The sequence below is a fragment of the Homalodisca vitripennis genome, chromosome 1, assembly GCF_021130785.1.
Source record: "Homalodisca vitripennis isolate AUS2020 chromosome 1, UT_GWSS_2.1, whole genome shotgun sequence".
In the NCBI taxonomy this organism is placed as follows: Eukaryota; Metazoa; Arthropoda; class Insecta; order Hemiptera; family Cicadellidae; genus Homalodisca; species Homalodisca vitripennis.
This window is the reverse complement of record NC_060207.1, coordinates 45,516,710-45,530,814: the sequence shown is the minus strand read 5'-3', so window position 1 is coordinate 45,530,814 and position 14,105 is coordinate 45,516,710. Positions and strand designations below refer to the sequence as shown.

Sequence of the window (14,105 nt, the reverse complement as noted above, 5' to 3'; positions counted from 1 at the left end):
ATCAGATCAAAACATCTGAAATATTTTAATTTTACGTTTCAAAATCATACATATTTCATTGATAAATGTTCGCAAAAAAAATAATGTTTTAAATTTTTAAACCTATTTCTAATAATCAATTTAAAAAAATGTAAGAAGCCAATATTTTAAATGGTTTTTGGTTTTAACCATTGGTCTCTTATATCATGAAAACTTATGACTAATTTCCTTATTACTGTATTTACTTTATTGCAACTTGCTTCCATATCATGAAATTGATACAATATTTAGCAAAATCACGCATTTGTGCTTAGATATTTATTCGTATGTTTCTCATTGAGATGGAAAATGTTTAAACGAATGAATATGGAAAATATTATTAATTTTTCTACAAAGTGTTTTAGAAAATTTGAATAAATGCCAAGTTTCTTACAACTACTACACAAAAAATTGTAAATGTTCAACTCACACAATTATCATTTAACTTAAGAAAAGTACTAAATGTAGTTTATAAAATAATATAAATATTTATATTATTTTCATTTATTTATTCAATGCAAAAATGGTAAGGTTACTTCATGAAAAAAAACACTAAACCAAGACAAGTTAACAAAGAATTTGTACAGCTAAGTTGAATGTAATACTTATTCACATTTCGTGAAATGTAGAACTAATTGGGCGAAAATGCCTATAAGGGTTCCTTAGGGAACACATTCATTAATCTCACTGAATAGATGTCAATGGTGAGTTTTCACTTTTAACAACCTGATTCCGCATAAATCAGTGTGAGAGTGGTGTTCTAGTGGTGCTAGCAGCGTGTAGACGATTCGCCCCACACTCACATGTATACTTGAAGACTCTGAAGATATGACTGGATGCTTTGGAATGTTGAAATGATAAAGAGTGTGTGAAGTAAAGTGTATATGAAAGAAACAACCGAATCATCAACTTAAATAATCATATAATCATTATTTACTAAAATAATTTACTAAAAAATTTAATTGTAAAATGTGTCTTAAAACTCATGTATAAAACATATCGTCGCATTGCAGTAAAACGTAATTCAATTATCTAACACAAGGAGACAAAATTTCAACCGAACTTGGGGTGGAGGGAAAATTATTTTACTGTTGTTTAACAATTCCCATGGTGGAGCTTGAAATTTACTTCCATACCAAAAGTTGCTTCCACTCTTGTAAACACACCGTTAAAGCCTTGCCGAGGGGAGGCGATATCCAGGGGTGAAGCTTTTTATATCACCCTAAACGTCACTTTGTTTCAGGGATTGTGGCATTGTGTTGTGATTAATTTTCAGTGCTGATTTGGAACTAAACAACATACACACTTTTGTGTGCAATAGTAGTTGTATAGCTTGTTTATGTGTCTTTTCATAAAATAATTCGTTGAAACTGACCATAACAGAAGTGAACTGTTACAAAAAATTTGATATAATAATTAAAACTCCACTTCCCCAAACAAATATTGAATATTGTAGTTCCTACTGAAAAACAATGCATAATGTTCACTTCACCGATAGTCAAAGTTCAGGATACTATTAGGTGGATAAGGAGCAACCATGTTATTGGTAAAGATAAAAACTGAAAACAGCGCAATCAGTTAGGTTCCAAGGGTTCAATCCAATTAGTTCTTAGGTTTAAAGGAGAGTTCATTTATATGAATCGGTAGTTTATTTTTCTCAATTTTGTTTATAAACTCTTATTACATTTGTGTTGTTATGTATTTTAACATTTTCTATGTTTTCACTGCATTTTAATTCCTAATTTTACAAGATTTGTTCATTCATTCAAAATTGCAATTTTAATGGATTCTTTGTGTATTATGTTATTAACTAACATAAATGCTTGTAAATGTTTAAATATTGCTTCACCTTTACTTATATGTAAGGTACATATTATGCATAACAACTTTTATATTGCAATAAATACTTATTTAATCATAATTTTAAGAAAATTGTTCGAAGGTGTATTCTTGTTAATTAAGTGTATCTTATTCAGTTAATAACATGGCTATAGCTTTTAAATACTATTATATAATAATTAAAATGAGTTGATTATATTTAAAATGTTTATGATCACTACTCGTATGAAATAAGAGTAAATATTATCTTTTTCTCCTTGATCTCGTAATTATTAAGCTAATGGCTTTCCTCCTTGCTTTATATTATATTAGACATTTTTTGGATTTTTCATCACTTTATTTCGACAATATAAAGGCTTTAATATTATTTGAATAAATTAAACTAGAACCAGACACATTCTCATCGAAATATTTTTTTTCGATATAGTTCAATACTCAACTACAGTAAATTAATAGATTGGTCTATATTAGAGAATTAATTGTGTTAGAGAATAACATATATTATGGTTATAGTATATAACAAATGTCTATAGTTAGCTATAATTTTTAAATGCTTAATATGTATAATGTACGGTTGATATATGTGTATAAGATGTACATACAATTAAAAAAGGTTATCTTTCCTAACAAGGAAAGGTAATTTAATTGTTTTGATGAAAAAAATAAAATGTGTATTTTTTGCGTAAGTGAAATAAATTTAAGATTATTTATTAATATCCCCATCTACCGCTCACTTTAAGAAATTGCAGGTACTTAAATATAAATATATAATATCTAGCAAAACGTAAGGACTTTTTTGTAAATTCTTTATATTTTTTCTAACAATAAAACATCTTCATAAAAAATACATGTGTATAAATATTAACAAAGTTTTAAAAAAATACAAGAGCAACAATCGAGTTTGATAAATTAATTACGAGTGAAAAAGATTTTTTTTATATTTAATATTTTACAAGGAACATTGTATTAACTAGAATAGTTTGGTATGTTAATTGTGTAGATTAACAAGTCAATTTGAAAAAAAAAATTAAAATTGTTGATTCTACTTTATGTAAACATTTAGTAACTAGCAGTTACTCGCAGCTTTACACGCGATTTCTTATTGAATCTGTTATTCAATACGTCCTGGGAATATTTTTTTTAAATTGCATAATAAATATTCTTGGAAATAAGTGAAGATCATTGGGAGTTGTTTAAAGAAGAATCTTTTGGAGTTGGAGTATAGTCTTTAAGATTGCAAATTAAATATAAAAATTATTTTTTACAACTATAATATTTGAATGAATAGCTCCAACAATTTAAATAACACTTGAACTATTTTAGAGCAGAGTTAAGAAACACGAAGTCCGCAGTAATCTTAGAGAGAGCACTTATGATGTAATATGATATATTACTATAGTAATTTTTGAATAGGAAGTAGACATGATTAAGGTATTTATTATTTCAATGTTCGTTGTTAAGAGGTTCAGGAGAACTGGCAGTGGTTCTTACTTCAGGATTAGCGCGTGAAGAAGCATTGGTGGTGTGAATCCTTTATACTTCACACGTCATGTTAGTTTTCTTCACGAATCAAACAATATTTACAATCACGATCTGAGAAGCCTAATGCACTTGAATATTGTCTACTTCCTTGTATTTTGACTGACTTCCTGTTTAAGTCTGTTGCCGTAACGCTAACGCTAGCCCTGTTCTCGGTGAAACTTTTGCGGTGAAAAAGTGTGTACTTCCCACCATCGTCATCTACTTCCGGTTTAAGGTATTTCCAGTACCTGTAGTGTGCAGCATTCATATACACTTGTGTTTCTAATTTATCTTTGTAGGAAATCGGGAAAGTGATAAACAAAATTTAGTTTGTTATTCTAGTGGTTTCAACCCTATTTCAGTCAGTTGATCTTCATGAAAAATCTTTACATTGACTCATGAGTCGTTAAACCGCGAGTAAATTACATCATTCAAGGACATCGGGAAGTTTAAAAACTTGAATGTAGTTTTCTAGGAGTTGTAACGCTTTTTAAACCCTTTACTTTATCTTTATAAAAATGCTTTAATTTTATTTTCAAGTCAGGATAAACGTGTGTATCAAATTTTATCTTTCTCTTCGTATATTTTGATGTCCTAAATATCGAGAAGCTTGAAGAGTAAAATATAGTGCTTTTAGGGATATCAATTCTAGTTCAACCTCTCTGCGTTGTCTTTTCAACTTCATGACAAGTTGTCTGTTGGGAGCATAAGACACGTGTGTGTTAAATTTCATCTTTTTAGGACTTCAAGAAGTTGAAAAACAAAATATTGTTCCTCTAGATGTTTGATATTTATGAAAATGTTTATCGATTTAGTCATAAGTCATAGGTGTGCAAAATTTAAACCTTCTGTGATATCGGGAAGTTGAAGAATTAATGACTCATCACTAATTCCACAACTAATGATTATAGCTCTTGGTTATAGAACACATGCTGGATTACATCCTCCGAGAAATCTCCCTTATCAAATAAAAAAAACTACCTACTATGATTATTCTTGTAACAAAACAATAAAAGATCTCGCGCTATGTTGCAGTGTGATTATCGACCGCAGCTCGATGGCGCCCGGGACGTCGTCCATGCTGCGGGCACGTCGGAGAGACGTGAACGTCAAGCCCAACCGAGTGTTGGACCGCAACTCTTCTCGTGGCATGATCTACGAGAACGAGGAGTTGCGACTGCGGACCATCAACATCAACGCAGAAGTCGAGAAAGGTTTGTCAGCTTGAGTCAGATACCAGTATCTAAATGTCCTAACGGATTCAATGAATATTCAAATATAGACTGTAGCATTTCTTTAATTGTATTCTTTAACATCTAATGGCTATAAAGCTTGTACTTCTAGGACACAGTGACATCAAAAAGCTTCGTTTGGAGAATGATCGGCTGCGGCGGGAGATCTGGAACCTGAGAGATGAGTATGACAGGTTGGAAGCACTCTATAAAGCTAAACAGTTGTCCATGGATACTGAGGAAGAGGAGGTAAGCAATTCTCTAAAACAAGTAGTTTTACATTTTTATATATAATACTTTGAGAAATGAAATAATTGTCTTTATGTGTCTCTGCATACAGCTTACTTTATCTTTTCTTTAGTTTATAAAATGTTTATTCCTTTGCTCTTAAAACCCTTAATGTGCTATTAAATGATATTTTTATATACTCTGTCATACCTAAACAAGTCTTTGTTACCTTACTCATACAAATGTATGGAGTTTATACTGCAGTTTGTACAATTAGTTATAGCTTCAAATGTAACGTACAAACAGTATAACAACTAGGCTTGTAGTCCGGAAAGAATCTTGTAAAAGCTGCTGTAAAGCTCAAAGCAAACCGTTTGGAAAAAAATAAAAGAAAGCTGAAAAGTTGATAAAAATTATAAATGTAAGGGCTCTCAAAAGAAAAGAAAAATTTGGTGCCGGTTTTCTCAACTACCCTATATGATATGGTCATCTATTTTGTAGGAATTTGCCATGGTTTACTTGTATTATACAGGATAAAAATTTTAAAATGTACTTTTTTAGTAAATATTATAAACATTTACAAATATTTAAAATGTTTGTATTTTAGAATATTTCATTAACAAAAATATTTTTGTAAAGAATTAAAAAAACACACAAAAATTAGAGATCTATTTTAATAATCTATATATATAAAAATGAATGTTTGTTTGTTTGTCCTTTATGGAATCGTGAACTATTGGACCGATCATGATGAAAATTTGTACGTATATGTATTTTTCCACGGAGAAGGTTTATAAGCTATGCCCATCCCTTTCCCGATTCAGGATTCCGCCCCACTGGTTACAGAAATACCCATAAGAAATGCATTGCAGCAAACATATGTTAACGTCTTTTCAAATTTTTAATCAGCTGTTCTTTGTAAACATATATTACACTTATAGTTTTAAAGCATAGAGTAAGCTTAAGAGAAACGACAAATTTTGTTTAAACTGTTTTTGCAATCACTGTTAAACATAGACTTTACTATCCAGATAATACAATTCAAATTTGACGTAAAAATTCACCTTTAACTGCAATATTTATTTAATATAAACCATGCTCATGCTTGATCAGAAGAGTAATGCAGATATCATAATTACTATCTTACGTTGGCTACAAATATAAAGAATGTTATAAAATCAACCTTAGTTGTTTTTTTTGACAGAAGTATGGTTCTCAAAACTCCGTGTGTACATATTCTCTCGATCGAGACAACAAAGCAAGCTCAATCGTGGCATCGGAGATATAACTAATCTATATATATAAAAATGAATGTTTGTGTGTTTGTCCTTTATGGAATCGTGAACTATTTGAACGATCATTATGAAAATTTGTATGTATATGTATTTTTCCACGGAGAAGGTTTATATGCTATGCCCATTGATGTAACTCGCCACCAAGTGACGCTGCAAAAGATAATAGTCTTTAAAGCGCCTGCACATTACTAACTGCAATTACCTGACAGTTATGTATATTAAATAACCAAATACTGTTTGAAGGCGCTAAGTTATGATGGGGAATTTCTCTTTAAGATAAATTTCTGGTTGAACTTAAAAGCTTGAGTGTTGGACTACTTCTTTATAATAAAGTAAAGGTACGTGTACAATAGCTATAAATATACGGACACTTTCTTGGTCGTGGCAACAAGACAAACTCTACATCGGTGTTGGAAATCTAATTGACTTGTACCAGAAGTGCACATACACGGGCAAAGCTTACGTAGAGCGTGCGAAGCAGCGGGAATCAGCTAGTTATACATAAAAGTAGCACCAAGCTAACATTTTCATGAGCAAAGATTTACAGTCTAAATCACATTGCTTTTACTATACATTATAACTTTTAGTAGTATGGTATTGTATAGGGTTGATCTGTTTCAATATTTGGTACTCTGGAGGTATCACGTATAACCAGTTAAAATTCGTTCGGAAAAACTAAAGAAATTATCGTAAAACACGAGTTTGCAAACATGGAACATGATGTCCAATATATTGTACTCATATAATTGATGAAGTTGATCTCATATTTCAAATATAAGAGGTATGATAATAAAGTCACTAATGTAAGTGGCAAGTTAATGGTGATGATCTAATATCATCCAGGATAGGATAAAACACGTTGACCCGATGTAACGGCCTAAACAAGGAACTGAGAGTAGAGATTTTTTCATAGGTATGTCTTTGTAAATCAAATCAAATCGTTTATTGCAGTTAACAATATACATTGCATAGCAAACGTCAATTTTCATATATAATTTTCATTCCTCCCACATTAAGGCCACATTCAAACTTACAATATTCAAACATTCACTCCCCATTCATGCCATGCCAAACTACGCCCACTTTCGGCGTTGGAGTCAGTTTCCTCATCGCGTGGTATCCCAGCTGAATGTCAGAAACTCATCAACACTGTAGAAAGCGTTTGACGCCAGGCACAGTTTGGTACGAGTTTTTAGCACCTTGGGCGTTGAGGCATTTTTAATTTTGTTTGGCAATCTGTTTACAAAATGAACACCTGCCTGCGAAGGTAAATGTTCATAAACCACCGTTCGGTGCATTCCCGAACGATAGTTATCTCTGCCTCTTGTCTCATATTCATGTATGTTTCGTCCTCTGGTTAAGGCACATTTAGACAAACAATATAAGGTTGTTTCAAAGATATAGAGACATGGAAGAGTCAACAGTTGCACATATAAATAAATGTGAAGAATTTGCTTGAATACAATTTATCAGAATAGGTTTTGCCATTTTCAAAATAGGTTTATTTTCTCTATGCAATTTCTCCTAGTATCTCTATTATGTATTTATTTTGATATTTTTCTGCTCGACTACGTTGGTGCAATTGCTCCATCGTAAAATATATTTTTTAATTTTAACATCAGAGTCACAGATGTTTTAGAACATTTACTGAAGTTAATACAACTTGCAGTTTTCTTTCTCTACAATGCATTATGGTCATTAAAAATCAGAATATTTGAAAATTAAGTAATCAGGAAAAAATAAACATGGCTAAAAATAAAATTTTTACGGCATAAGCTTTTTTTTCTTGAAAGGAGCTCACAGTCTCTGTGCTTTCTGGCTGAAAGTAATGTTCTACCTCTGGCATATTCTACCCTATTGAAATCAGCGGCTTCTTTAGCCTTATGTTCACTGACATCTGGCTTATGGCATACGAAAACTCCCAACATTTGAGAGCTCATATTGTGAGTGCTTCCTTCGAGAGCTTCTGACCTCTAGAAGTTTCTGTCGTGTTGGGTTTTCTAGCCTATGAAATGAAATGAAATGAAATGAAAAATGCCTTTATTTACAGAGGCGAAGTTAGGACTTAAAAGTCCTCTCTACCACTTAACCTCCTATCGCATCTGACTTGATAAATAGCTGCAATTATTGTCAAAGTACTAATTGTTATAGTCGGTAAATGAATTTTTTTAATGGGATCTCAGCTACTAGACAATAATTGAAAAACTAGCCATGTTTACCTCATACGATAAAAATCATTTTCACAGATATTATGGACACTTGAAAGTAAGGTTGTCAAACTTACAAATGCATTGATATCTATAAGCATTTATATTAATGTTTATTTGTCGTTGTTTCTTTCCCCTATGTAATCTCTTTTATGTATTAGACAGTACTCTACACATACACAGTTTGATTTAATAACAAAGTCCATAAATAATATAACACATTTTATGTTTATTCTGATTTTCAGAATATAAATTTCAGATTTATGTATAGAATTTAATATTTCTACTTCTTTTGGATAATAGATTTTATAATTCATCCACTCATTGGGAGAGCAGTTTTATTCAAAATATATGTACATTTGATAAACGCTAGTTTTTAGAACTAAAAGTGTTTTGTTTGTATAATCTCAAAGAATGGACATGTTAATTGTTATTAGTCACATTAGTGTTGTCATGAGTATTTAATGTTTTATTTGTTATATTATATTGTTGGATCCACTATCAATATTTTAGACTTCTGCTTTGTGTAATTATTTATGTTACAGCGTATTGTAGCACTGATTAAGACTTCATTCGATAAACACAAAACATATAAATAAATGGTGGGACATTAACTGGAGCGCCTTCAAAACTTGAGGTTCTCTATATCCGCAGTGCGTATCTGTACATAGGTTTGGCGTCAGCGCCTTTTAACAAACCTGCAGACAATAAACACAATGTAGGCTGAATAAAAAACCTATATAATAAAACAATACTTTTCATTAAACATTTATTTAAATATCTAATTATACTCCTTATTCATTACATTTAAATAGTGTATTAATAACAGATTTCTGTAGTATTATGAAGACAAGTTTAATTTTATATTATAATACAAATAGAGCCAATCAACGGAGTTTCAAAGGACTTGCAAGAATGTAAGTAATCAACAAACTGGCTCTAAATTTTTCCTGAATTAGTTAATTCCCTGACTTTAATTTCCGCTGTCTTTTAACCTCTTGATCCCAAACTTGTGGTTGAGATATATTTTAGCCCAATAGAAAGACTCGAAGACCTATCTATCAAGAGTTATCACACTGAAAGACAACTACACGATTTTAAGAAGGACCTGTCGAGCCCTTAATAAATCACAACAAGTAAACTGTTGTACTTAAAAATGAATCCCAAGTCTTTGGGTTTTGACAACAGTAATACTTAAAAGAAAAGAGTATAATGATGCCAGGAAATAAACCCTCTACAATAAATCTTGTGCAACTAATTAAATCCTTCCATAGATAAGTCACACACATTTCTAAGAAGAAAGTTGAAATTTAGTAGTTCACACGTAAGCTTATGAAGACAATATAGGTCTATATCTCGCCATAAATGTCTTGTGGTTGTCACCATATTTGCCAGAAATGTCAGATGCCCGCGTACAAAGCTGCTGAAAGCGATGTTCCGCCGCGTTTATTTGTTCCAGCCCAACTGACAGGTAGTTAATGGACCTGTCCACCCGGGGCGCTCTTATCGCCTCCCTCAATACAATTGTTCCTATCAGCTTCCATTTCACCCACCCCCGTGCTCTTGACAGCTCAAAGCATATTTTAACGTCTTCCCATCAACTGTCCTCTTATCACAGACAACCGTGTTTCCTTCACGCCGCATCGCCGTCGCGCTGCCGCGAGTTTACTTCCTGCCTCGTTCTGTCGCTTGATGTTGTTTACTTTACTATCACTGAGATATGTTTGCTCAAATTGAAAATGTTATTGATAACTATACTTGTATTGCATAGAAATGAGTAAGAGTAAGTATAGACGTAAAAAACATAGCTGTCATTATTGAATTACTTCCTTACATTTTTATCAACTTGATAAAGATGCCACCAGTGTGTCGCTGTTTCATATGCCAAATTGTTTCTATCCCTTAAGTTAACATTTTTTACTGTTGTCTTTTCAAGGATTAGTAGTACTTAACACGGAGGGCAAAAATAATGGCCTTTATTAATTAAGATATGATATGGTTTTAAGAATCACACATCGATTTGCAGATATTGATTTTTATTTATAATATTTTTTTGTAAATATTAAAGTTTTTCCTATAATGTTTTTGACATAACTACTCAGGTTTCATATTGAGGCAGTGGGGATTTCAGATTCCTCCAAATAAAATCGTAATTTTCTCTTAACTACTAAATTGAGCCTGAAACAACTTATTCCTTCAACATTTAAGTAAAGGAGGGATCTTTAAAATCTCGTGGTGTATTGCTGAAAATCTCCTAACACGTTTGTTACCTTACTGGTAAGACAAGCGTATAAATACGCTACAAATAAACAATTAAATAAAGATTGATTATGAATTTTGCTGACGAAATCATGTTCTTATTGTTAATGTACCTAGTTGGAGTCTGAGGATCAAGAGGCCGAAGGAGAGGGAGAGCCTCAACCAGAAGACCGGGACGAGACAGCTGAAGACAACATGGCTAACCAGAGGAAGGACGGTGATGTGCTAAGTGTGGTTGAGGAGGAGCCAGAAGATCTTTCAGACAATGGGGAGGACCATCGACAAAGGACCGTTAGTTTCAAGTAAGTTATGAGGCTGTCGTTATATGTTACAAAATTTTTAATACAACGTTTCAAGGATTGAAATCTGTTCTCTTCATCAGGTGGAAAAATACACAACCGAAAACTACCTGGAGTTAAAACAGAAGATAATGAAACCGGACATTGTCACTACACAGAATGCAAGTCATGAGCACGAGAATTCTGGAACATATAACGATAGCAAATATCCGAAATCCTGTTATCCTTTCAACCATTTAATCGTCAATAATAAACCTCAAACAAAGCTGTTATGAGAGTTAGATCTTGCGTGGATTTCGGAATTTGGCAAACATGTTTCTTTAATTTAATCTCAAAAATTGAAATCACTTCAAACAATAAAACTCAATACACAAAAATATTTATCTATTTAAAATATGTGTAACTAACCGATACAGCGGACTATTAGAGGACCCCAGAGAACGTAAAAAAGTCATACAAACCAATCCAAGTGAGTAACTTTATCATAAAATGTTTGACATTTTAGTTTATTTGTCATTTTCTAGTTTCTTTCATGGTTACCTGTAAGACTAATGTGAAATTCTTATAATTTTATATTTTACTTTTTACCTCAATATCGATTAGGGTACTTCCTCGAATCAAGGGAAAGTTATATCACAAGTTTCAAGTATCGAAGACCTTTCTATCAAGAATCATCGCACGGATGGAAAAAAGACGACGGACAGTCATTTTTAAAAAGGTTCCGTCCGGTCTTTTATCAATTAGATAGATGCCATACTATTAAAATATTTTAAAGTAAAGAAATTATATGAACATAATACGTTTAGTTAGTGAGTTTATTTAAATGATTGTGGATTGCGAGCGAATACGAGTGGCAAAAATTCAAACCAGAAATAAAATTGTAATTTGCACTACTTAGGGACGACAACCTGACAGTCCCGGGGAAGTCTCAACAGTCGGAGGATGTGGAGACACTCCCTTGCTGGCCTGACGACTCCTACATCCCGGGACCTCAGATTCCCGTGCCCCGCAACCCGTTCCCGGGACTGGAAACTCTCCTCAGGAACGTCACCGCCGAACAACAGGACCAGGTAATCTTAAACTATGAATAACGTTATTTTTTAAACTCATCCCATTTTCAAACTATGTTAGACTCAACTTACTTCCAAGATTCTCTTATCTCTTCGCATAGAAACAGAAGTGGTTTCTTGAAATAACATTCCTGACGTAAAGCAACTTGTTTTCCTGACCAATTTTAGTTCGTAGTCTATGAAGACAATAACGTATCTAAACGTAAAGTATTCAAATCCATGGATGTTGATTTCATTTATATGAATACTAGAACTTAACAGTACATAACACTGTTTTATTTGCATAGTATAGTAGTGGATGATGACATTAAATTAAATTTTCAATAAAAGATTTGTATTAAACAATCTACATATAAACACTACTTCCTACTAGAGGTAACACCCAGGCGGCCCCATGCAACAACGTTATCCTGCCCCTTATATACCTGCTAGAATATATTCTATCTCGGTATTCATGAACCTTATATCTTCTTTTGATCGTTACAGTTTAAACATTTTGTGAGTTATTTATATAAGAAGATTAATTTCATTACATTAAGTTTTGCAAGCAGTGCAATAAGTGTAACGCAGTATTATCAGTACATTTATTTTTAATAATATATCAGAAACGACTACTTTTTGAAGATTTGCCCTTTCTGAATTTTAATTTGTCCTTCTTGATACATTATACGCGACCTGAAAGACCTATAATAGAATTCAATGATTATAAAAAAAACCATTTATCTTGGGAATCCAATTTAATAAACTTTTGTGTTAGTTTGAAGTTTAAATTTGATTTACATGCTAGGGGATATTAGTGAATTCAAACATTAGATTACAGTTCATTGTTTGAAGTTTGTTATTAATGGTGGAAGGTATGAAATGATAACAGGATTTCGGACATTTGCCACCGTTATATGTTATATGCCATCTATGGCCAAATGTCCGAAATCCTGTAAATAGATTACAGATTAGAGGTAAATTAATCCAGCACTCTACTAAAATTTTAAATTGTATTTACCTAGAAATATAAGGATTATACATACTCTTTAATATATAAAACCAAAAACTAAAGCATTACGAAACATAACTTTTTTGTTCCACTTTTTCATTTTTTTTTAGTAAGTCTAGATGAATGCCAAGTCTAGACTTACTTAGTAACAAAGTCTTTTCTTTTACTAAACTTTAAACACATGATTTTATAAGACATATTTGCTATTAGTTTTATTACTCTCAATTCATGGGTATGCTCTGCTAATTCAACATTCGATAAATGATTTCTGAAAACTTTGCCTACTAATTCTCTACATGTTAAAAACCTAATTTTCATTATTGTTTTCGTTTAAATGAAAACATTTTACTATTTTTAATACATTAAATGAGGCCCTAACAAGTTCACCTTTTCAAATGTAATTGGTAAAATGCATAAAAGAACTTAAATTACTGTTATCAGTGACTAACATTTGAAGAAATTCTACACCATTGAAACTGTTTGTTATTTGAAATAAAACTATGTATATAATAAAGAATGTACAAATAATTTTGATCGTTTTTTAACATTTTTCTCATAGCTAATATTCCTTCGTCATAATTTTCTAACGTTTTATGTACATTATTCTATATCAGCAAAACCCGTTGTTGCATTTTGTATTATAGAATCCAAATTTAAACAATTTCTGCTTTCCGATGTTTGTACACTGTTCCTCAACATAAGATTTCTCAAGGCATGTTGAAAGTGTTTTAAAATTTGGGTTTTTATTTTGCCCTTCCCGAGATTGTATCCATGAAAACAACAGCTCCATTTGGTCTTGAAAAAAACTTATGTTAAAATGTATGTAAACTGTAGCTCGTCTAACAACATTTTGTGCGTCCTCTCCATATGAATCCTTATTGAGCGTATGTTTGTCATAAGCCAAGCCCCAGGGTATTTCTGGGGTGCAGTAGAATCTTAAAACCTCGATCTCTAATGATTTTAGTATTGGAAGCATTTTCCTAACGTCATTTCATTATCACTGGTTTTATTAATTTTTCTCTCTGCATAGTATTTAGTCGTTTAATATATTTAAACCCCACAATACCATCTGCTGGTTATTGAATACCTTTATCAGATAGTGCATTAGAGCCAATTTAAGCTTGAACAGTTACCTTGCTTCCTTTC

At 31.9% G+C, this 14,105-nt stretch overlaps 1 protein-coding gene across 1 annotated transcript in view; it reads left to right on the top strand.

Moving 5' to 3' along the window:
• LOC124360104 overlaps window positions 1-14,105 on the top strand; it is a 73,800-nt gene that overhangs the window by 39,407 nt on the left and 20,288 nt on the right. Inside the window, exons 3-6 of the mRNA XM_046813462.1 lie at window positions 4,414-4,592; window positions 4,723-4,859; window positions 10,717-10,901; window positions 11,797-11,968. Of these exons, the coding sequence (XP_046669418.1) occupies window positions 4,414-4,592; window positions 4,723-4,859; window positions 10,717-10,901; window positions 11,797-11,968 (673 nt within the window). The remainder of the gene's footprint in view (window positions 1-4,413; window positions 4,593-4,722; window positions 4,860-10,716; window positions 10,902-11,796; window positions 11,969-14,105) is intronic.